At 38.4% G+C, this 23,834-nt stretch overlaps 2 protein-coding genes across 2 annotated transcripts in view; one reads left to right on the plus strand and one right to left on the minus strand.

Moving 5' to 3' along the window:
- The window catches only part of Ubac2 (UBA domain containing 2), a 166,390-nt gene that overhangs the window by 27,546 nt on the left and 115,010 nt on the right, over positions 1–23,834 (plus strand). The window contains exons 2-4 of the mRNA XM_004858625.3: positions 1,905–2,032; positions 4,464–4,583; positions 5,271–5,380. Of these exons, the coding sequence (XP_004858682.1) occupies positions 1,905–2,032; positions 4,464–4,583; positions 5,271–5,380 (358 nt within the window). The remainder of the gene's footprint in view (positions 1–1,904; positions 2,033–4,463; positions 4,584–5,270; positions 5,381–23,834) is intronic.
- Positions 5,664–15,307, minus strand: Gpr18 (G protein-coupled receptor 18). The gene is made up of 2 exons (XM_004858624.3): positions 14,983–15,307; positions 5,664–12,190 (listed from the first exon to the last, which is right to left on the minus strand). Exon 2 carries the CDS (start codon positions 12,159–12,161, stop codon positions 11,154–11,156), a length of 1,008 nt encoding a protein of 335 aa, XP_004858681.2. The 5' UTR covers positions 12,162–12,190; positions 14,983–15,307; the 3' UTR covers positions 5,664–11,153.

The raw sequence follows: 23,834 nt of genomic DNA on the forward strand, positions 1-23,834 counted from the left end.
TCTTATTGCTCACGATAGAATTTAGGTTGGTCACACTTAACACTCGTGGCACCCCCTATACTTTTGAGGCACCAGGCAGTGGGAAGCTCTGTTAGATTTTTAGATTCCTTGGGGCCTTGATGAAGAGTGTGTAACCGTTGCTAGTGGTTCCAGTTTAGATGTTTGCAGACCTTACCCAAGAGGAAATAGTGGGCTATTTTTATATGCTTAAACAAGTGCAGTAACCACAGTATGAACTGCAACTGGTAAATCCACCCCCAGGGAATTTCTTGTGAATAAGATTAAACTGTACCTTACAGAATCTGAAAGTGCCCCCTTCTTTGATACTTGTCTGTGTCTTGCCTGTTGGTGATTTGAGTGTTTCCTCTGTGCATGGGGCTGTGCGAGGCTTCGTGGCAGATGTTAGAAGGGGAAGGTACAGGTTTCCCTTGAGAAATCTTTAGGGTACTGTAATTGGAAAGGAGGAAAAACTATGTGGAGCCATGATGGTTGAAGCAGTGTAGAAGCCAGGGCATGAAGTGGGGAACAGCCCTGTCGGCCAAAATGGTTCACTCAGGCCAGTGGAGGGAGGTGGAAATGCAGTGGCATAAGATTGAGAAAAGGAGTGTCTGTGGTGGCCCGGGGTGTATAGTATTTGGGATTTTTCCAGAACTACTGAAACAGAAACCATTGTGTTCAGGAGGCAGAGAGAGGAACAATTTGGTTGCAGTAAAAGATCCACAGGACACAGCTGCTGGAGAGGCAGTGGACCCAGAATTGGCATGGGGGAAACAGGGCAGGAGGTAATAGTGGTCCTGTCCCGGAGGTAATAGAAAAGTACCAAGGCTGGTGTGGTGTTTTAGGAAAGAAGATCTGCACCCCGGCCTGCTGGCCTTGCTTTGCAAGGTGATGTGGTGCCACCAAAGTGGCCACGAGCTAAAAACAGGCAGTGCTATTTTCATAATTGGGGGAAAATTGAGATCAGTCATAACCTTTAAATTTCTTTGTTGAAAATGCCTTTTTAACTTTAAAAAAATCTCATATATAGTTGTAAATGTAGTAAGACTTATTTTTAGTGCACTAACTTATTTAAAAATATTAGAGATGTTAAGGGTTAAAGCATTTTATTTCTTTGTAAAAAATGGATCAAGAGTATTTAGAACAATGTTCATCTTCTTGTTGTGTAACTCCTAAATTGCAGTCTTTTTTCTACCTGTGATTGCCATCTACCTTTCTGAGTTTGGCTGTTTCCAGAATTTTATTCTTTGTTTTCAGGGTCATAAAATAGCTGTGAGAGTTCTTAGTTTGGAGATTTCTGCCAGGCGCCCTTCTTCTCGGATATCTCAGTCCTTTTCATCACCATCATGCATTAGTTTCCTATTGCTGCTGTAACAAATCATCACAGATTTGATGACTGCTTTTAGGACATGCCAGAGGTCACACAGGCTCTCGTGGAAAACTGACTTGGACTGCTTTTGTATTCAGGATGGAAAATCTCAGGAGGCCACTGCAGTCAGCAGTGTTAACACTTTCACCTCTTAAAAAATTTGTTTTAGAATACATGTGTTTATCTCCTGCATGCTCTGGAGCAAACTGGTTGATCTGGTAGAAAACACACTGTACTTCTTTATACTTGAGTAACCATTTTCCGAAGGGTGTCCTGCTGAATTCCTGGTATTTACTTGGTGTGGTCTCATAAGAGCCACCTGACAGTGCAGCCCCTCCTGTGACTTTCGTGTGCTTCCAGGATCCTCGCATGGCCCACTTCTGCAGAGATACTTTACTTAGTTCTCTGGGAACTAACCATTGAGTTTCTGTACTTCATCTGCATTCTGATTTTAAAAAGGGAATTCTCTTTTCACCCATACGATTTTTTTTAAATCTTAGGGGTAATCATCCTGAACATGGTTTCCTTCCCCCCCTAGACAAGGCGCCTCTGTCAAAGAGTCTTCTGCTGGTTCCTAGTGCCCTGTCCCTCCTGCTGGCCCTTCTGCTGCCACACTGTCAGAAGTTCTTCGTGTATGACCTCCATGCCGTCAAGAATGACTTCCAGGTGAGTGCAGCTCCCTTGGCTTCTGGGATTTGCCTTTTCCCCTGTCATTTATTAGTTCCCCAAAGTCCCTGAATTTGTTAAATACTATTTTTTAATATTTCCTTGACAAGTATACTTTCTAGTTGCATCTATTGATGTTTTCAGCAAAGCAGATGATAATGAAGAAATTGCAGAATTTCCTTTCACTGGACACATCTATTTCGGTTTCACTTTTTACTCATGGAAATGCAATTTATAATTTCAAGGGAATTTTGGAAAGGGAATGTGAGGCCCTCTGGCCCTGGGTTGGGGCCTTCCTGACTTCTAGGGTTAATTTGGTTCATCTGGCGGAGCACTACTCCATTGGTATCTGTGCTTTAAAGGTCAGTCAGTGTGATATAAGAACTGTTACAGACACAAATACATAAGGAGACAATATTGTAAGACACGAGCATGCATTAGATCTTTGGATGATGGTAAATGAAGTCAGAGTGTGGCATAGGCCCGAGAGCTTGGGGATGTGAATTTTCAGTTGGATCTGGAATGAATGACTAAATTAGCAGCAGAGAGAATGGTGTTGTGCTTTGGGAAGTCATATGAACTTTAGACCCTCAGGAGTACTGTGGAAGGGCATGGCTGGAAACTAGTCAGGCTTGGATCGGATGAGTTGATGATGGCTTTATTTTGTAGGTTCTGATTCTCTCAGATTCTGGCATTAAGGCAGAGATACTGTCTTCAGTTTTCTTTGGAATCTGAGCAAGTGATCAACCTTCAGGAGGCAGTTATTTTTATGATAGTATATAATTGTTTATTCTTACTGTACTGGGTCTCAAGAGTTCATGTCCATGAGTATGTTGCAAAAGATCAATTATTGTAAACTGTAGCTTCCAGTTTTGTCACTAACTGAAAGAAGTTCTGTGCCCATGGTGGCTGTTCCTGCCTGATTATTGGGCCTTTTCCTCTTGAATCCACTTGTGGCCTCAACTTGAGCCTGCAGGCAGCTAGCCCAGTTCAGCCAGGTGGACAGGTAGAACGGACTCTTGCGCCATCCTGGAGCCAGCCCCATGCTCTGAATACACTGAAGGCGGACACTGCCGGGTGTCTTGCTTGCAGCAGAGACAGAGAGGAACTATTTCAACAGTGGCATGGTCAGTTTTCTCCTCTGTATTATTATTTCATTTGGCAAGAGAAGAGGTTGTATCACTTTAGGAAGTAAAATACTTTCTCTGTGCCCCCTTTTCTTGATCTTAAGATAATGGTAGTATTACCAACATTCATAACAGCATTGTTCATGATACCCAAGAAGTGGAAACAAGCCAGTGTCCATCAGCAGAGAAATGAATAAATAAAATAGGATAAGTACAGGCAATGGAACTTACTCAGCAATAAAAGTGGATGAGATTCTGATACATGCTTCAACATGAACCTTGAAAGGATTATGTAAAGTGAAATAAGCCAGATACAAAAGGACAAATATCGTATGATTCCACTTATGTGAAGTACCTAAAACAGGCAGGTTCATAGAGACAGAAAGAACAGAGGTCACTAGAGGCTGCAGGAGGGAGAATGGGGTGTTAGTGAGTAATGGATGTAGAATTTCTGTCTAGGATGTTAAACGTGTTCTGGAAATGGATAATGGTGATGGTCATACAAATTGTGAATGCTCTTAATGCCACTAAATTAGGCATAGGAAAACATTCAGAATGATAAATTGTATCTTCTATTTTACTAAGATAAAAATTCAAAGGAAATAAAGGGTTGATTTATTTGGCCTACCTCATAAGGTCATTGTGAAAGGGAAATAAGATCAGAATATTCTGTAAAGGTCACTGGGATTATCTGTAAAAATTTGGAACTTGCTTAAGACTTGAAAATAGGCTGAGTATATTTCTTTGTATATTTACTTATGTGTTTTTCACCTAACCAGAAGTTTATTTTTTAAAAACTGACATTTCTAAATCTAGTAATATGTAGTAGCAGTTCTCATAAATTCCCTTGTAGTTAGGTGCTATGAAATAGTTTGGTTATTAAAATTAAGCTCAGAAATACATGTTTTTGAGTTTATATCTAAGTTGTTTTTCAGTTGGAGCTTTGTTTTATTTAGTGGCATAAAAGTGAACATTCGTTAGCTTCTCATTTCAGCTGATGTATATAATGTTTTTATCTTACAGTTCAAAAATTTTTAACGGAATTTTTTCTATTGTCTTAATGAGAATGTTTTCTTCTAAGAAGCAAAGAAACGCTACCCTTTGTTCTGTTGTCAGGTGGAATTTTTAGTATGAGAGAATTAAACTTATTTCTCAGAGTTACACATACTTGGTTTTCCTTTTGTGCAGCTTCATGATTTTGTTTAGAGTATAAAAATAACCAGTATAAACAGTGTATTTGGTAAGGCAGAGAACAGGACAAATTTTCACTCTTATTCATTGTTCATTTTTAAATCCCTGTCTAGATTTGGAGGTTGATATGTGGAAGACTTATTTGCCTTGATTTGAAAGATACTTTCTGCAGTAGTCTACTTATTTATAATTTTAGGATATTTGAAAGAAGATATGGGAGCAGAAAATTTGCAGTAAGTTTTTAATATATTTTGCCTTTGCTACTTAGGTTATAGAGAGAATTTTTTACTCCTCCCTCCATTTTAAAATAGATTTTGTTGTGCCGGCTGATATAGCTCAGTGGCACCGTGCCTTCCTGGCAAGCACAAGGGCCTTAAGTTCGATCCCCAGTACAAAAAAAAGTAAAATAAATTTTGTTTCATTAAACTTAGTTTATTGTTTATAATTATCTTTTTAATTACCTGATCGTATATCTGATTTGGGTTATGGACATTAACCAAAGAAAAATTTAAAATTTAAGCCAAAAGCACAATAAAATAATAACATAATGGTGATGCTAATGAGAACAAATAATGTTAGTTGTGAGCAGATAATAAAAATTTTATTAGGACTTTGACTTTAATAAAATTATAGTCACTTACTGTATTTTGCTTAATGGTTTGTGTGTTGTTAAAAATATACCTTACTATAAATATCATTTCTTCAGTATATTTAGAAAACGTGAAAGCTAATGGATTTGAACAGTGGTTTTATTCCCCAATTTCGAAAGTCTACTCTAATAAAAACATAATTAAAATGCACATACACACACACACACCACATACACACACACATGCACACACACCAAGCTGGTTCTAATTAAATAAATGTTTATTTTTGGCAACTCATCTGTTTCATGTTTTTCCTGTCTTATTTTTTAGTCCTTTTTGCTGGGTTCCTGGGTTTTGTCAGCTTTATTTGACATCATCCTCGTTGAAGCCATGCAGTATTCATTTGGTATTGCTGCTGCTAGTAATTTGCCTTCTGGATTGTAAGTAGCTCTTAAAGATTGGCTTAATTTGGAACTCTTAAATATAATTTAAAGCATTATTGTTCATGCAAGTCAGTAAAAGAATATTGTAAAGTTTTAGATGTAGTAAAAAAAACAAACCAGCATATCCTTACATACTCATTATGTTCTAGAAGCAATTTTACATAAACATTTCTATTTTTGAACTCATAAATTCTGTTTTAGATAATTTTTAATGGATTTGCTATTCAGGTCTGAAAGATTGATTGTTTTGTATATTTTTATGGTGATATTTTGTCCTTGTAATTTTATCAATTAATTAAACACAAAATAAAACATTTAATTAGATTAAGAAGTAAAATAAATTTGTATAAAGTTAAGTTTCTAAAGAATTTTTTTAAAAGCTGATGTTTATATACGTCTATCAAAGGTAAAATGATGTCAGTGTATAGGTTACAACTTTGTACACAACTTGAAATGACCAACCTAACTTATTGAGTGTATATATACTTCTATATTGTGTTGATCTTCTTTAAAAACAAACAGCTGAGTGTGGTGGCGCATGCCTGTAATCCCAGGAGGCTGAGGCAGGAGAATTGCTGTGAGTTTGAGGCCAGCCTGGGCTACATAGTGAATTCAAGGCCACCCTGAACTACATAGTGAGACCCTGTCTCAACCAAACCGCCCCCCTGCAAATCCTCCAAAAACAAAATTTGTGCGTTAGTGTGTAAGTTGTTATCACCTATAAATAACCTTTAGGCATCTCTAAATGAGATATATGAGCCTGTGTTTGGGAGTGAGATAGTATGAAATACAGATATTGGATATTTAAAGTTCTGTGTATGCTAACTTCAGCTTTGTTTTAATTGTAAATATCTAGTTTTGAGAACTGTTAGGCTATTGTATGTATCTGTATCATATGTATTGTGTTTCTCAGTTCAAAATTCACTTGGAATTCTTGTTTTAAAAATGTAGTGTTCTAATAGCTTTTACTTATATTATTAGTATTTACCTGTAGTTTGTTCTCATGGGATTTTCGAATTATAGTGCGCATCAGTATCCATGAATGTATACCTTAAGCTATTTTAATAATACATAGTTCTGAATCATATGTTAGTGGAGGCAGATAAAGTTCTATAATCATTATTCTTGCGCAGGCTTTGCTTAGTCTCAGGGGTTGTAATGTATTAGCTGAGAATTTTAAGTTGGCTGATCTGGTCTTGTAAACAGTACGGGCATCAGGAAAGGAGTCCATGTTCATTCAGGAAAGAAGAGCATTGCTGAATCCTGTCGTTTCAGTTCTTTTTGGTTTTCTGTGAAGCCTGCTGAGTTTTGGAAGAGTATGTGTGTGTTACATGTGTTTGCATTGTAGTAAATGGGGGGGGGGCACAGCTTTTTAAATTTATATTGACTCTGTCCGATGATGCTTTTTTTCCTACTGCACTTAAGAGACAGATGACAGTAGAACCTTTATATTCATTAATTTCACTATGAAACACAATTAACTGGTACATAAGAAGAGATCTAATTTAGTTTTGAAATTGGTGGAAATTTTTTTACTTATTCTTGAGAGAGAAGTATTTAAATCTCAGTGTATAGCAAGAGTTGCAAACTTGAACTCCAAAGTCATAGTGTTCCCTTGGAAAAACAATGTGGATGTTAATTCAGCCATGCCTAAATGAAAAGATATTTCTTTTTCTTTTCAAGTCATAAAACATCTTAGTATTTCTTTTAGAAGTTTGATGCTTCTGCAAATACAGACTTCTTGTTATATGTCTTCACCTCAATAAATAGACTTTGAACTTTGTAAGTACAGCTTTTATTGATGATAGCAAAGCTTCAAAGACTCGAGAGGAAATTAGTTTTTCTTAAAGTGCTTTACACTTTGGATTGTTTTTTATATAATATTTTTCTTTTCCATCGGTGCCAAATTTATCTGCACACTCTTTTACTTTGTGTTTATTATTTTATTCACCACTATTTCTCTATAAAGATCTACAGTAACTACCTAATTTCTAAAGCCACCGGTCATCCTACTGGACCTTCCAGTAGCACATTAAATGGTTTTAACCTTTTTATTTCCTGAAACCACCAGCTCCCTCAGGTCCCGGCACACAACCTCTCCTGGTCCTTTCTGACTTTAGTCATTGTCTGCACTTCTCTTCTCAGCCCAGCTCACGCCCAACAGGTTTTTTTTTTTGTTTTTTTTGTGTGTGTTTTTTGGTTTGGTTATTTCAGCCACTGGTGTGATTTCATCGACAGTTCACATCTGTTGTTTGTTTCTTAGCCCTCTATTCCCAGCCCTTACTACTCTCCTGATTTTTCTACAGTCATGTTTCCTAATGGCTTCTACGTTCAAAACTTACCATGTTTGTAAGTTCTTAGGTCTTCTGGTCTCCTCTGTCTCCCCTTGTCTCCTCTGCCTTTTGGCTTCCTTAGTTGATAACATTTCCGTGGACTTGGTTATCCAAGCTGAAAATCTTTACCTTTTCTTATCAGTGGTGTAGGGTACCAATCTTATTAATCCAAAGTCCTAAACAGCTCATTTGTCCATCTTTTTCTCTACTTCCACTGTCATCCTCCCAGTCCAAACTCCAAGCTTTTCTTTTTTTCCTCTGATCTCCTCTTATGTGAAATTTTACTGTAATTCTCTAGTTTCCTGCCAGTTTCAGAGCATTCTGTACAATGGTGTCAGACCTCTCTAAAGTACAGGCTTGACTGTGCCAGTCCTTGCATTTAATATCCTTACATTCCCATATCCTTCAGAATAAAGGTCAGACTCCTCCAAGATGCCACCAAGGCTGTTTGCAGTAGTGGGAATGGCGGGGGCTTTGTCATCACAGACTTGAGATTCTGGCTGTACCAGTTACTAGGCGTGTGAACTCTTGAGCAAGTAGCTTCTCTCAAGTTCTATGCAGAGTGCTCTGTATAGATGACCATCATGTGTCAGTTCAAGGTACTCTACTTCACAGCCCAGTGGAAAGAGGTAAATAAGCTCATTCACACTAAGATGGTTGCAGTAGATCTTACTTCTGTCTGTTGGCTTTCTTCTTTTAAGACCTTAGAATCTGACCACCGTTCAGTGTTTCAGTCTTTTCCCCCATCAGTCATTGGATTTTCTTTTTTTTTTTGGTACCGGGGATCAAACCTGGGTCCTTGCACTTGTGCAGCAGGTGGCGAAACCACTGAGCTAAATCCCCGGCCTGGATTTTTTTAACATGCTATGTGTAGTATTTATATTCTCATGCCCATTTGGTGTGCTTTTGGCTGCTTTTTGCCTTTTGCTAGGATTTACTGCCCTTTTTTATGAATATACAATGGTTTCTTAATATTCCCATTGGTATTTATTATACTATATTTATTATAATATCATCATCATCATCATCATCATCATCATTATATATGCCTTTGATGCCACCTACCAGCTCTTTGAGGGAGAACCAAGTTTTACATTATGCTCAGTAATATTGAAAGGATAGTCTTGATTACAGTGAGTCCCAGATTGTGAGGTAAGATCTTTGAACCATACGTAGACCCATTCATCTATTCTTCTAGTGCTTTGCATAGAAATTGTACCTGATATATGATGGATATTCATCATTGTTATTTAAATTTAGAAAATATAACCAGTGGTTTCAAAGAAGCTCTATTCTTAAAAGCCATCTGTATATGTGTATATATATATGCATATATATCCTATGTCTAGGAACCCACGCCTGTCACACATCTATCCTTATGTACTGTACTTATTATTTTATAGTTATTGGTATTTGCATGTGGGTGTTAAATTGTTTTCTAGAATCAAACTCCTTCAGAATGGAATTTTGAATTTTTACACATTGTGTTTGTGTGGGGTTTTTTTGGTACTGGGGATCGAACTTGGGACCTTGCGCTTGCGAGGCAGGCACCGGAACCACTGAACTAAATCCCCGGCCCACATATTATGTTAAAATGTGTCTGATTACAGTGCTGAATAATTTTTTCATAAATCGTTTTACATTGCCTGTAATTTTACTGTAAGAATGATGATAGCATTTTCACTTTGTTTACCAAAGTCTTCTGTTGTGCTTTGTGTTTCAAGACTAAACTTTTCTTATCAATAAAAACTATTCCAGAGACCTTTCCTCTTAATAAGTTGCAGAAGTGTGAATTCATCTATAGAGTTGAAAGTAGGCTGTGACTCTGTATCTTTTTACCCCACCTTCAATGCTGGGGATCAAACTCAGGGCCTGGTGCATGGTAGACAAACATTCTACCACTGACCTACACCGCAGTCAACTGTGTGTGTGTGTGTGTCTACCATAAAACTCCACATTAAATATAGAAGTTATTTCTCTTGTTTTAGCAGTAATTATTCATTTAAAGATATTTATGAATATCTTACTTGGCTATTCAAATTAAAGGCAAATATTTTTCTTTGCTGAGAAGAAACTGCATCTCAGTACCACCTTGACTCCTGTATCTTATGTAGTTATGACAGTGTTTACATTTGGTAAAACTTTTTTCTTTTTTACTATTGAAATTGGACCTGAAAGGAGAATTGAACTTGGTTTCTAGTCCTGGTTCTTTAGCTGAGCAAGTCACATAATTTCTTTCAACCTTAGTTTCTTTTATATTTCAGAGCAGTTCTAGATCATCTGAGGGATCTTCTAGTGCTAAAGTACTATTTTATGATTAGATTCCTTTGTTTCTTTTTTCTTTTTTTTTTTTAAGAATATGAATGTACCCATGTTAAATCTAGAAGTCCATTTATAATCAGTGCATGTATTTGGTTCTTAGTCCCATTAGGAGGTGATCATGTTAGGAGTAATAAAGGTGATTTAGCAGAGAAGGGGTTATAGTTGAATCTTTTCTTTTTTTACTTCCATAGTATTTAGAATGATAGGCGTTTTATAGATTATAGTTTTCCTTTTCTTTTAGATGGAGAAGTTATTTGGTTTGTTACTTTATGGAGAAGTTAAATAGCCAAGGTGGGACAAGCATCTAAGATCCCTGATAATTGCTACTTATGCTGTGACAGAGAACCTAGAAAAATCTCTCTTTTGTAATACAATATTTACACAAGAAGAGCATATTCTCAACATTGGAGAAAAGTAAAAATCTCAGGTCATAGGAGTCAATTGGATTATTGGGCAGAAGTAAGGTCTCCGGTTAAGTTTCAATCATAGTCTTATGCAGTCCATTTTCAAAGAAAATGAATTTGCAGCAGTGAAGTACCAATGGGAGTATGCTCTGCAGGCCCCTCTGCTGCTTGCCATCATGAATTTTGCTCTGAACTAGTAATGTGTTAAGTTGAACACAGTTGCTTGTGTAAAAATCTCAGAAATTTGGTGTTTAGAATGTTAAATATTGAATTTAGACTTCCAGTCCTGTGTGTAAGTTAGACATAAAAGGTGCAGCTATATGAAAAATAATTTATTCAAATTATTTTGAGCAGTTAGCTGGGTTTTTTCTCATATGAGTCACTTGTATACAGAATTAAATCCAAAATGTTAAGTCAGTTATCTGTGTAGATAAGGCTTGAGTATGAAAAACATTGGGTATTTTTTCCCTGTTTATTCATGAAAATGTTTTATATGTTTTAAAATGAAAATAATAAAAATTGAAATCAGGATATTGAGTCATATTGCCACAATAAGGGGTTTTAAAGTTTGAAAAGAAGGACTTTTTTTTAAAATGAGTTTTTAAAAGTTTATTTGATAAACTTGATAATATCATGCAGAATCTCCACTAACCCTAGAATAGTTATAAAAATGAATTTTCAAGAGATTAAAGAGAAGCAGCTTCCTTCTGTTCATAACATTTCAGTATTGATGTTGCTTAGTGACCGTAAACTACCAGATCGGAAACTGGATCGGAAACTTTTTCTGCGCACACTGCGGAGGTAATTGCGGTACAGCATGACACTGATGACTCGAGCCTGAAATTGTTTGGAAACAATGTAGTAGAGAATCACATCAAGACAGGTGCTGAGGTTCATGAGGAAGGTGGTAAAGGCTCCCCAGGGACTGTAGCTGTTGTCTTCCCCATCTAGCATTAGGAGGGCAAAACAGATGTGGAAAGGCATGAAGCAGATGAGCACCTGCAACACGAGTGTGATGATGATTCTGATGGACTTCTCCTTGACCTTGGGTTTCAGCTTAGATGTCCTGCCATGGAGGAGACTGTGAATAATGACCAAATAGCATCCAATCATAATGAACAAAGGGACCAAGAAAAAAAATATCAGTCGAGTGAAGTTCAGCACATTGGCAGCTTTTAAGTGAATGATATCAGAGATCTTCAGGCAGGTAGCTGGGAAGGAGGCTCTGTCTGGGTCATCATAGAGCAATAGCAGAGGGACAGTGGTTGTCAACGTCATTATCCAGACTCCTACACATGTGAACACAGCTTTGCATGTGTTTTTCAGTTCTTTGGCATATTTTGGCTGCACAATCGCCATGTATCTGTCAGCACTGATAAAAGCAAAAAGCCATAGAGCAATGCTTGGGTAAAACACTACAAGAGCCCCAAGAATGTGGCAGAAGTATTCTCCAAATGGCCATTCACCTTTTGCATAATAAAACATTCTAAAGGGCAGGCTCATTATAAATAGTAAGTCCAGTAGCGCCACGTTCATCATATAGATGGTTACGGTGGTTCTCTTCTTGGTGGTACAACTGAAAACCCATAATGCAGTGACATTAACAAATATTCCGATTATGAAGATACAGCTGTAGAATACAAGGGCTGCGACTTTGTATTCATCTGGATGTGAGCTATTGGAAGGGACAGGTTGATCTTGGTTGCTTGAGGTAGTCATAGCTTGATGATAGGCATTATACTTAGAAACTGTAAACATAGTTAAAAATTGCTTATTAGACTGTTTTCAGGTTAGTGAATTTTAATTTGTTTAATTTTAAGAGCATCTTATGTTGTAAACTCAATAAGGAATATGTCCTCTAGAGGTTATTGCCGTTATACATTAATCTACAGTGCATCATGCATACTAGGCACACATTTTACAACTGAGCTACACCTTCAGCCCTGATATTGTATTCATCTAGTAAAATGGTCTGGAACACCAAAGTGCTCTGGCAAAACACTCATTTTCATTCCCTCTGCTCACCTTCCTTCATCCCAAAGAATATGCTTTCTTTATGATTCTCTTTTATAGTGTGAAGTTGGATAGTATTCTTTGATTGGACTAATCAGGGCAAAGTCAATTCTGGATTTTAAGTCTCATAAAAATGGTTTGCCATTATTTATCATCTTCATTCTGTTTACAGATTTAGTTACCAAAATTAGTAATGTTCAAATTTTTTTTTACTCATTAAATACAATTTCGCTGTGCAAGCGCAAGGACCTGAGTTCGATCGCCGGTACCAAAAAAAAAAAAAAATTTCAATAGAAAAAATATATTTTAGAAAACTAACAAAAGAACCATACTGGTTATTACTTGACAGCCCATTTGTGACCAGAAACACTTTTTTCACCACTGCATCCTTATTGTCTAGTGAGCACATAGTGGGTACTCAATAAGTAAATACTTGCTGAGTGAAGGATGAGTGAATGAAAGCTCGAAAAGTTTGATGAGGTAACCCTCAGCAGCTATTTGGTTTCTCAAGGAAGACTTTCATAGTTGCCCATTAAACCCTTATTATTATTTTTTTAAATGGCAGTCACTCCGTGTCCTTTTGGCTAAGATAAGGGTATATCTTATCTTCTTATCATTTTAATATTTTGTGTGTGTGTGTGTGTTTTTTTGGTACCGGGGATTGAAATCGGGTCCTTGCGCTTGCAGGGCAGGTGGCAGAACCACTGAGCTAAAGCCCCAGCACCTATCATTTTAATATTTGATGCATCCTCTGACCGAGGACAATGTATTAAATAGATTTTTGGAGCTGGGAGATGAAATTGGAGCTTACTCTGTCCACTCTGGGGATTGACCTGGTATGGTGGCACTTCCTGGAATGGTGCACCCCCTCAACAGGAATAAGTGGTTGAAAAGCTCAGGAAAAAAATGGCCAACATTTTTCTTCATAGTGTTATGTTATGTTCTCTTTGAGTTCCCATAGGTCTAGAAATTACAGTGTTCTGTGTCGTGGTCTAAGGTGGAGAGCTGGACCATCAGTGAGCTGTTTTCAGCACACAGTGGGGTGTGCCCAAGGCCAAGGCTGCCAGGTCACTGACCAGTGTCCTGGAAACTGATCTCAGCCACCTCCATAGTGCACAGAAAGCAGTGCTTTGAAAAGGTTACTGCCAGTGCAGAAACTCATACTGAAGCATCCATACCATCTGTCAAGTTTCAAAAAGGAATATCTAAGACGTAGTAATAAGAAGTCACTTGGCAACTTTATGTATATATGGAAACTAATAAATTCCCATCACCCAGAAAATGTGTCCATTTCAAGTGGAAAAGGACTTAGCTGTGATTGTAAATATCACTGACCCCTGTGACATAAAACTTCCCTTGCCCATGATGCAACCACCGACAGAGGTTTTAAAAATAGCTGTGCGACAAAGAGGTGGAATCTCCTTGGAATGTGGCGGTGTTAGAAAAATTTCCCTCAAAAATGTCACTTTGTAGAATTACTTGTCTCCAGTTCACCTCTGATCTCTCTTTAGAGAAAACTGTGGGGGAGATTAGCAGGCTGTCATCCGTGACATCATGAGCTGTTGGTAAATATTAATTTGAGAAATTGCTGTGGACAAACAAAAGATAAGAAGTTTGTTCCCTCCCTCCTGCCCTTCTTCCTTCCTTCTTTCCTGACTTTCTTCCTTCCCGATTTCCTAAACTAGTTTGTCAACTACTTGGGTTAAATATGATTTTTGGAATAGAAGTCTATATATTTAAAAACCTATATTAGAGTTTCCAACTATTGATGTAACTAAATATTAATTTCCATGAAATGAGAAAAGTGCTACATAGAAAAATTCAAACTTTCAGTATCATACATTTAGAGGCTTGAATCTTAAATTTATTTTTAAATCTCAGTGAATTTATAAATAGTAGCAATTATATTGTAAATGAAATTTTGTTTTCTTTTTTTTCCACCCATCTCCTCCTCTCATAAATTTCTACGTTTATAAACTCCTAAGTAAACCTTCCTCCATTTGGGTTCAGGCCGCTTTTATGTAGTCCATTTGTCATCCACACTTGTATTCATTTGCTTCAGATTGAAAAAAACAATGAGTTGCATGCATGTGTCTTAAAGGCATTATAATGTAGATTGTGCTGTGCAAATACAGAATTGTTTTGGATAAGTGTTAAATGATTGGTTTTCAAGTTAACTCTGTAAAGCTTTAGATTCCTTGATTATCTCTAGTTACTCTTTTCTTAAAAACAATTAATTTCATGAAACAATGTAATTCAAACCATGTGGCAAAGACACCCTGAATATATTTATGATTCATCCCATCAACATTTCCTTAATTTGAAAAAAATTATTTACAGTTAATGTAAAGAATATTGGAAAAAATACAAAATCATAGTAATACGGGAAAATGATAATAACCTATTTCAAAGTCCTTTACCAATGTAGTTTCTGTAATATTTAAAAAAAATAAACAATGATGTTGAGTAAGTAAGTAAAGCATTACTTCTGATAATGATGTTACAAAGTTAAGTGAATGCTGCTTACCTCTCGCTGGTTAGAGGGCTGTTGTAGAAGTGAGCATTTTCTGGTATACCTGGTTCTACAAAAGAGATATTTCTGAGTTGCTGGTGTTAAAATATCTCTGTCTGGAAATGGTGCATTTCAGAAATGCTATATTTCTTTTGTGTTAAGCTGGCTTGTTGCTTTAACAAGATGTTTCAAAGGCAATCCTCGCTGGAGGAGTTGGCCGAAATTGCTTCTCTCTTTCAGGAAGTGCTCTTTGAAATAAGCCTTTTCAACTTACAACTTTACCCTGCATGCGGTTTTTCTCTTTCACAAGTAATTTGTTTATGAAGTCATGCTTAACATAAGCTTCTCTTGAAATGATGGCAAATATTTAAAACAGTCGTATGAAAAGGGAAAAATTATTTTCAACTATTTATGTGATGTTTAAAGTCTACATCATTCATGGAATGAGAAGATTTGATGTTGAGTAGAACAGGGTTCAAAGCTTATTTACTTTCTAAGCTGTGTGACCTTATTTAAGTACTTACCCACCCTGAGCCTTTGTTCTTCCTTAGTTTTTATACAGTTAAAGTAGATATACCCATCTGATGGGTTTATGAGGACACTAATTCAGAAGAATCCCAAGTACTTAACAAAGCACCCCAACACTTAGGTACTCCTAAGCAGCGGAGTACCTATAGGTACCTCTTATACTACCATGTTCCTAAAATCATACAGCATCCCATTTTTGCTGTTTAACCATTGCTAAATAGCTACAATCAGATCTTCAATTATTTGTTTCCATATACATTTACCCACGTTAGTTTTATTTTGTAAGTCCTCAATGCTTTGTACCCCCTTTAAATCAGATGGAAGTCTAGAAATAATTTCTTTTGGGCTGGGGATTTAGCTCAGGGGTTCCGCCGCCTGCCTTGCAAGTGCACGGTCCCAAGTTCGATCTCTGGTACCAAAAAGTAGAAATAATTTCTTCTGCATAAAGATCCCTGCAAATTTTCCATCTTTTTTTTTTTTTTTTTTGGTGCTGGGGATCGAACTCGGGACCTTGCACTTGCGAGGCAGGCAGTGGAACCACTGAGCTAAATCCCCGGCCCAAGATCCCTGCAAATCTTAACAGAAAGAACTCTGGAAGTCTTCATATGGAATAATTTACATACTAGGAGTGTTTAATCCTAAAAAGAGAAATGAAACCAAGAGAAAGGGAAGTGAGCAACCCATGCCATTGCCTAATTATATTCATGTTTAAACTTTCCCTCTTCTTTAAAAAAAATCTCATTTGCTTGACCTATAATTTTAATTATCTTCTGATTCAGTTATGCCCGATTTGTCAACTTTATTTTATTTTTTTTTTTTAGTTTTTGCTTTAAAAAGTTTATTGTACTGACATGATCCATCACATTATTTGATATTTGGATCATGGTGTGTAATCTTTTTTTTTGTATTAAATTCTTTTATTGGTACATTGTAGGTATACAACACAATTACATTTCTCATTGGGAATTGTACCTTTACATAATGCATCTTGGTTCTTATTTTTTCCCCATTCCTAGCCCTCCCTTCATGTCCTCCACCCTTCCCTATTTACAAAGACTTTATTTCCATTTTTTCCATTTCTCAGCATTTTTCCTTTCCCTTCTTTCCTTTCCCCTGCCCCTCCCACTACCCCTACACCTTTGGACCTTTTCTTCCTATTTTACATTATCGATTATTCATTGTAATCATTGGTACATTTTAGGTATACAATATAATGACATTCATCATTGGAAATTTGCACCTTTACATAGTCTTTCTTGGTTCTTATTTTTCACCCTTGCCCAGCCCTCCCTTCAACCCCTCCAGTCCTCCCTGTTTACAAAGATTTTGCTCCTATTTTTCCATTTTCTCATATTAATCCCATTCCCTTCTGTCCTTTCCCCTAGCCCTCCCACTTCCTTCCCCTTTGCCCCTTTTCTTCCGATTTCACGTGACCTATTATACATTTAGTCCTTATTTACACTTTCAGTTTCTCACACCAGAGAAACTATTCGGTATTTACACGTGTGTCCTATTTATTTCACTTAAGAGTATCACCTCAATGTGCATCCACTTAGCTATAAATGTCTAATTTCTCATTTCTTATGGCTGAGTAGTACTCCATTTTAGAAAAAACCCACATTTTCTTTATCCAGTCTCCAGTTGATGGGCATTTGGGCTGTTTCCAAGTTTTAGCTATTACAAACTGTGCTGCTATGAACATGGGTGCACATATATCACTGTGGTATGATTCTTTTAATTCTTTGGGGAAGATCCCCAGCAGTGGAATAGCGGGGTCAAATGGGACTTCCAGTCCTAGTTCTTTGAGGTATCTCCATACTGATTTCCACAGTGGTTGCACCAGTCTACACTCCCACCAGCAGTGGAGCAGGGTTCCTCTTTCCCCACAGCCCCGCCAGCATTTGTTATTGGTTGATTTCATGATAGCAGCCATTCTTTCTGGACTGAAGTGGAATCTCAGCGTTGTTTTCATTTGCATCTCTCGAATGACCAGTGATGTTGAGCATTTTTTCATGTTTATTTGCTATTTCTACTTCTTTGTGTGAGAAATGTCTGTTCATTTCAGATGCCCATTTTTGGATTGGGTCTTTAAATTTGGGAGGTCTGATCTTTTTAAGTTCTTTATAGATTCGAGATAGTAGACCTTTGTCTGAGGAAGAGCAGGTGAAGATTTTTTCCCACATTGTGGGTTGTCTCTTCACACTGCTGGTGGTTTCTCTTGCTGTGCAGAAGCCTTTTAATAAGAAGAGATCCCATTTGTTGATTGTTTGTGCTAGTTCACGGGCAACTGAGGTTTTGTTCATAAAATCTTTTCCTACACCGATGTCTTCAAGGGTTCTACCTAACCTCTGTTCCAACTGGTTCAGACTTTCCATTTTAATATTTAGATCTTTAATCCATTTTGATTTTAGTTTAGTGCATGGTGAGAGATACAGGTCTAGTTTGAATCTTTGGCAAGTTGAAGCCCAATTTTTCCAGCACCATTTATTAAAGAGGCTATCTTTCCTTCAGTGAGGGTGTTTGGCTCCTTTATCGAAAATGAGATGGCTGAGTGTGTCTGGCATTGTTTCTGCATCTTCTAATCTGTTCCACTGGTCCTCCAGTCTGTTTCTTTGCCAGTACCATGCTGTTTTTATCACAGTAGCTTTGTAGTATAGTTGCAGGTTGGGGATTGTGATACCCCCTGCCATGTCTCTGTTACCTAGAATTGCTTTTGCTATTCTAGGTCTCTTCTTGCTCCAAATGAATTTTTGGATTGTTTTCTCGAGGTCTATGAAGTATGCTGCTGGGATCTCAATTGGAATTGCATTAAATCTATATAGCAGTTTTGGAAGTATGGCCATTTTCACTATATTAATCCTTCCTACCCAGGAGCAGGGGATGTCTGTCCATTTTCTGATATCATCTTCAATCTCTCTTTTCAGAGTGCCATAGTTTTCAGAGAAGAGGTCTTTGATTTCCTTTGTTAGGTTGATTCCTAGGTATTTCAGTTTTTTGGATGCTATTGTGAAAGGAATTATTTGCCCTATTTCTCTCTCAGTGAGTCTGTCATTGGTGTAGAGGAAAGCTATTGATTTTTGTGTGTTGACCTTGTAACCAGCTACTTGACTGAATTTGGTTATTAAGTCTAGAAGACTTTTGGTGGAGTTCTTGGGGTCTTCTATATAGAGTATCATGTCATCTGCAAATAATGACAATTTGACTTCTTCATTGACTGTCTTTAGTCCTTTTATTTCTTTCTCTTGTCTAATTGCCATGGCTAATGTTTCCAGAACTATATTGAACAAGAGTGGTGATAGTGGACATCCTTCTCTTGTTCCTGATTTTAGTGTGAAGGATTTCAATTTTTGACCATTTAGTATGATATTGGCTGTTGGTTTTTCATAGATGGCTTCTATCAGTTTGAGGTAGAGACCATCTATTACAATTTTTTGTAGAGTTTTTATCATAAATACATGTTGGATTTTGTCAAATGCTTTTTCTGCATCTATGGAGATAATCATATGGTTTTTGTCCTTGGCTCTATTGATATAGTGTATTACATTGATTGATTTTTGTATATTGAACCATCCCTGCATCCCTGGGATGAATCCCACTTGATCAGGGTGTATGATCTTCTTGATGATCTTCTGCATTCTGTTTGCCATTATCTTATTAAGGATTTTTGCATCTCTGTTCATTAGTGAGATTGGCCTATAGTTCTCTTTTTCAGTTGGGTCTTTCTCTGCTTTGGGGATCAAGGTGATGCTTGCTTCCAGGAATGAATTTGGGAGTATTGCTTCCCTTTCAATTTCATTGAAGAGTTTAAACAGTAGTGGCAGTAGTTCCTCTCTAAATGTCTTGTAGAATTCAGCAGTGAAGCCATCAGGGCCCGGGCTTTTCTTAGTTGATAAGTTTTTCATTATATTTTCAATATCATTGGTTGATGTTGGGTTGTTCAGAATTTTTAGGTCTTCGTTCAACTTTGGTAATTCATATGTATCTAGGAATCTGTCCATTTCTTCTGTGTTGTCCATCTTATTGGCGTATAGGTTCTGGAAATAGGTATTGATGATCCTCTGGATTTCTGCTGGGTCTGTTGTAATTTCACCCTTTTCATTCCTAATTGCATGGATTTGGGCCTTTTCTTTCCTTTTTCTGACAAGGTTGCCTAAACGTTTGTGAATTTTGTTGATTCTTTCAAAGAACCAACTCTTGGCTTCACTGATTTTTTGTATCGTTCTCTTAGTCTCCATTGCATTGATTTCTCCTCTGATCTTTATAATTTCCTCCCTTGTATGAGCTTTGGGGTTGTCCTGCTCTTCTTTTTCTAGAAGCTTGAGGTTCAGCATCAGGTTCTTTAATTGGGCTCATTCTGTTTTCCTAATATGAGTATTCACTGCTATGAATTTCCCTCCTAAGACTGCTTTCATTGTGTCCCATAGATTCCGATATGTTGTATTGTCATTGTCATTTAATTGAAGGAACTGTCTGATTTCTTCTTTAATTTCCTCTGTGACCCATTGGTTATTCAGAAGTGTGTTGTTCAATTTCCACATGTTTATGAAATTTTTTGAGTTTCTTTTGCTATAGATCTCCAATTTCATCGCATTATGGTCTGATAATATACAGGGGCTAACTTCAATTCCTTTGCACTTACTTAAACATGTTCTATGTGTGAGTATGTGGTCTATTTTGGAGAATGACCCATGTGCACCTGGGAAGAATGTGTATTCTGATTTTGTGGGGTGGAAGACTCTGTAAACATCTGTGAAGTTCATTTGTTCAAGAGTTCGATTGAGTTCTTGTCTTTCATTACTTATTTTTAGTGTCGTTGATCTATCTATCTGTGACAGTGGGGTTTTGAGGTCCCCCACTACAGTTGTATTAGTGCATATATGACTTTTCATGTCCATTAGTATTTGTTTTCTATAGTTGGGTGCACTAGTGTTTGGTGCATAGATATTTATGATTGTCATCTCTTCCTCTTGGATTCTTCCCTTTACAAGGATGTAGTGTCCTTCTTCACCTCTCTTAATCACTGTTGGTTTGAAATCTACTTGATCTGCCAAGAGGATAGCTACTCCTGCTTTTTTTTGGGTTCCTGTCGCACGGAGTATTGTTTCCACCCTTTAACTTTCAGTCTGTGAGTTTCCTTTTGAATTAAGTGTGTTTCTTGTATGCAGCATATTGTTGGATTTTGCTTCTTGACCCATTCTGCCAGTCTATTTCTTTTGATTGGTGAATTGAGACCATTAACACTGATGGTTATAACTGAAACGTATTGACTTGTCATTGCCATGACTTTTTCTTTTTGTTGGGTTCTCCCCCTTTACATTTAATTTCTTGTTATGCCAGATGGGTTCATTCTGCTTTGCTTCCTGGGGTTGTGATCCTCAATGGCTGTTCCTAGGATATTGTGTAAAATTCTTTGGAGTGCTGGTTTGGTATTCACGAAGTTCCTAAGGTGCTCTTTGTCATGAAAGTATCTTATTTCTCCATCCATTTTGAAAGATAGTTTTGCAGGGTACATCAGTCTGGGTTGGAGGCTGTTTTCTTTTAGGGCTTGGAATATGTCACTCCAAGCTCTTGTTGCCTTGATGGTTTGTGTTGAGAAGTCTGCTGTAATTCTGATGGGTTTTCCTTTGTATGTGATTTGTTTCTTTTCTCTGACTGCTTGGAGAACTTTGTTCTTCTGTTGTGTTTCTGGAATCTTAACAATTATATGCCTATGTGTGGATTTTTTTTGATCAAGACTATTTGGAGTCCTATATGCCTCCCTTATCTGTATGTCAAGCTCTTTTCCCCTGCTTGGGAAGTTTTCTGCCATTATTCCTGAGAAGAGATTTTTTTACGTCATCTGCACTCTCTCCTGTTTCTTCTTTGAGCCCAATCAGTCTTATGTTATTCTTCTTTGCATCATCTAGCAGCTGCTGGATTGATTTCTCATGTTCCCTTATAATTTTGAAGCAATTTTTCTTTTCCTGGTCACTAATTGCAATCTTATCTTCTATATCTGTTTTGTGTTTTGGTTTTTGTTTTTGGTACCGGGGATCGAACTCAGGTCCTTGCACTTGCACAGCAGGCAGCGAAAGCACTGAGCTAAATCCCCGGCCCGTTATCTTCTATATATGAAATTCTGTCCTCACATTGGCTCATTCTGCTGTGTAGACTTTCAATGGAGTTTTGCATGTCCTGGAAATCTATTTGCATCTGTTTTATGGATTCCATTTGTTTCTTATGTTGGGATTCCATCATGTTCCTGAGCTCCTCTCTAGATTTATTAATCATGTCTTGCACTAGGGGCACAATTTCTCCTGTTATCTGAGAAATTATTTCTGATTTCATTTTTTCCAGATCCCCTTTTGTTGCCAGTTCAGTGGGTCCAGGTGGTTGACTATCAGAATGGTCCATCTCATTTCCCTTTGTGGTTGCTGTAGGTGATCTGGAAGTCTGGTTTTGAGACTTCTTTACGTGTTTTCTCATTTCGACTGGGGCAGGGGACTGTTAGCACCTGCACGGATTACTTCCTCTGAGTTGGGTGAGGTGGGACAGGGGCGGGGAGCAGCGGTAGGGATGGTGACCCGAAAGCCCTTTCCTGTGCGCTGGGAGCTTCGGGAGCGATGGTGGCTGGGAAGCCCCTTCCTCTGGACCAGGTACAGTGGGATGGTGGCTCAGAAGGCCCTCCCTCTGGGCCAGGAGCGGTGGGAGGGATGGTGGCCTGGAAGCCCCTCCTCTGGGCCAGGATCAGCGGGACAGAAGGTGGCCCAAAAGCCCTTTCCTCTGGGCTGGGAGCAGCGGGAGGGATGGTGACCAGGAAGTCCCTTCCTCTGGACCAGGAGCAGTGGGACGACGGCTCAGAAATGCCTACCTCTGGGCCGGGAACAGCGGGACTCAGTACCTTGGTCTGGTGGTCTGGTGTCCTCTGCATCTTTGTAGTGTGGAACCAGGTGGCTGCCTGTCTGCAGCGGGGTGAGTCGGTGTCTTCCACGTGACTCAGCACCTCGGTAGGGCGTGCACAGACCTGCCTGTGTGCAGTGGGCTGATTCCGCGTATTCCGCGCGACTGGGGACCTCGGTAGGGCGTGGGCAGACCTGCCTGTCTGCAGCGAGGTGATTCGGTGTCTTCTGCGTGACTCAGTGTCTTCTGAGTGACTCTCAGGACCTTGGTAGGGCGTGCACAGACCTACCTGTCTGCAGCGGGCTGATTCGGCGTGTTCTGTGGGACTCAGGACCTCGGTAGGGCATCCCGATTTGTCAGCTTTAAAAAGGTACCCGAATTTAACTTCATTTGTGTTTTTAAGAGTTTTATGGCCCATGTTCTTTCTTCTTAGGTAAAATGATAGTAAGTTTCTGCCTTACAAAAGTCACTTTAGTCCTTACCTTTGGTGGTAAAATCCTTAACTATGGTAGCCTGCCATCATAGTGGGTTTTAGGAGCTTTGGCAACAACCATAGCAACTGTTTCCTGTGTGGGCAAGGACAAGAAGAGCCACAGAGGGCCACTGACTTGCCAGAGAGCTCGGCAAACCCAGTGATAGCCAAGCCTGGCTGTTCAGGAGCTCGGCACCCTCCCCGGTCCCCAGCCACTGGGATAACTTTTTCCAGGGTAACTGCCGTGGTTGATTCACTAGATATGACTCCTTCATTGCTGCACTACATCAATTTCTCATAAGCAGTGTTATGTTTCATATGGTGTACAGTAGTGATATTTCAGCTGGACAGAAACCTCTCCTCTGTAGACCGATTGGTCCTTTGCTTTATTTCACAGATGTGACATGTTTTCTGAAATTAAGTATTGATTAGCTTCCTCTGTGCTGTTAAAAATCAACAGATGCAGTGATGATATCTTCCCTTTAAGACTTGAGTCCTTTCTATACATGACATTATTTCTGAATTGTCAGTTTCTTAGAGAGAGGTGTCTTGGGCAAATGAGGAGATCCCCATAGTCCTGGCCTAAGGCTGGGATCCACTTTCCCTCCTTTCCATCTTATTCTTCATTTCATCCAGAATGGGACCTTTTACACATTCCCTTCAGCCTCATGCATGCTGTCTACTCACCCAGAGCACTCCTTCTGGCTGTGCTCCTACCTCAGAGTTGCCTTTTCCTGGAAGCATTCTCTGCCCTCTAAAGCTGGGCTGGCTGTTCCTTGGCAGTGGCTACTCACCCCTGTGGTGGCGTGTGTTCATTGCTGTTGCACACAGTCTTGCCTTTTTTGCTCCAGTACATCACAGTCCTTGAGAGTTGGCCTGGGTTGCACACGTGTGATAGAGGGGCATTTAATGTTAGTTAAATGTGTGAACAAGCAGGTGAACAAATGGAGACATTGGGGGTGTAATGGCCAAGTTCCTGAGCCCAGTG

This window comes from Heterocephalus glaber, unplaced genomic scaffold (assembly GCF_053883595.1).
Source record: "Heterocephalus glaber isolate CG9 unplaced genomic scaffold, H.glaber_assembly_v1.0 deba00001579, whole genome shotgun sequence".
NCBI classification, from domain to species: domain Eukaryota; kingdom Metazoa; phylum Chordata; class Mammalia; order Rodentia; family Bathyergidae; genus Heterocephalus; species Heterocephalus glaber.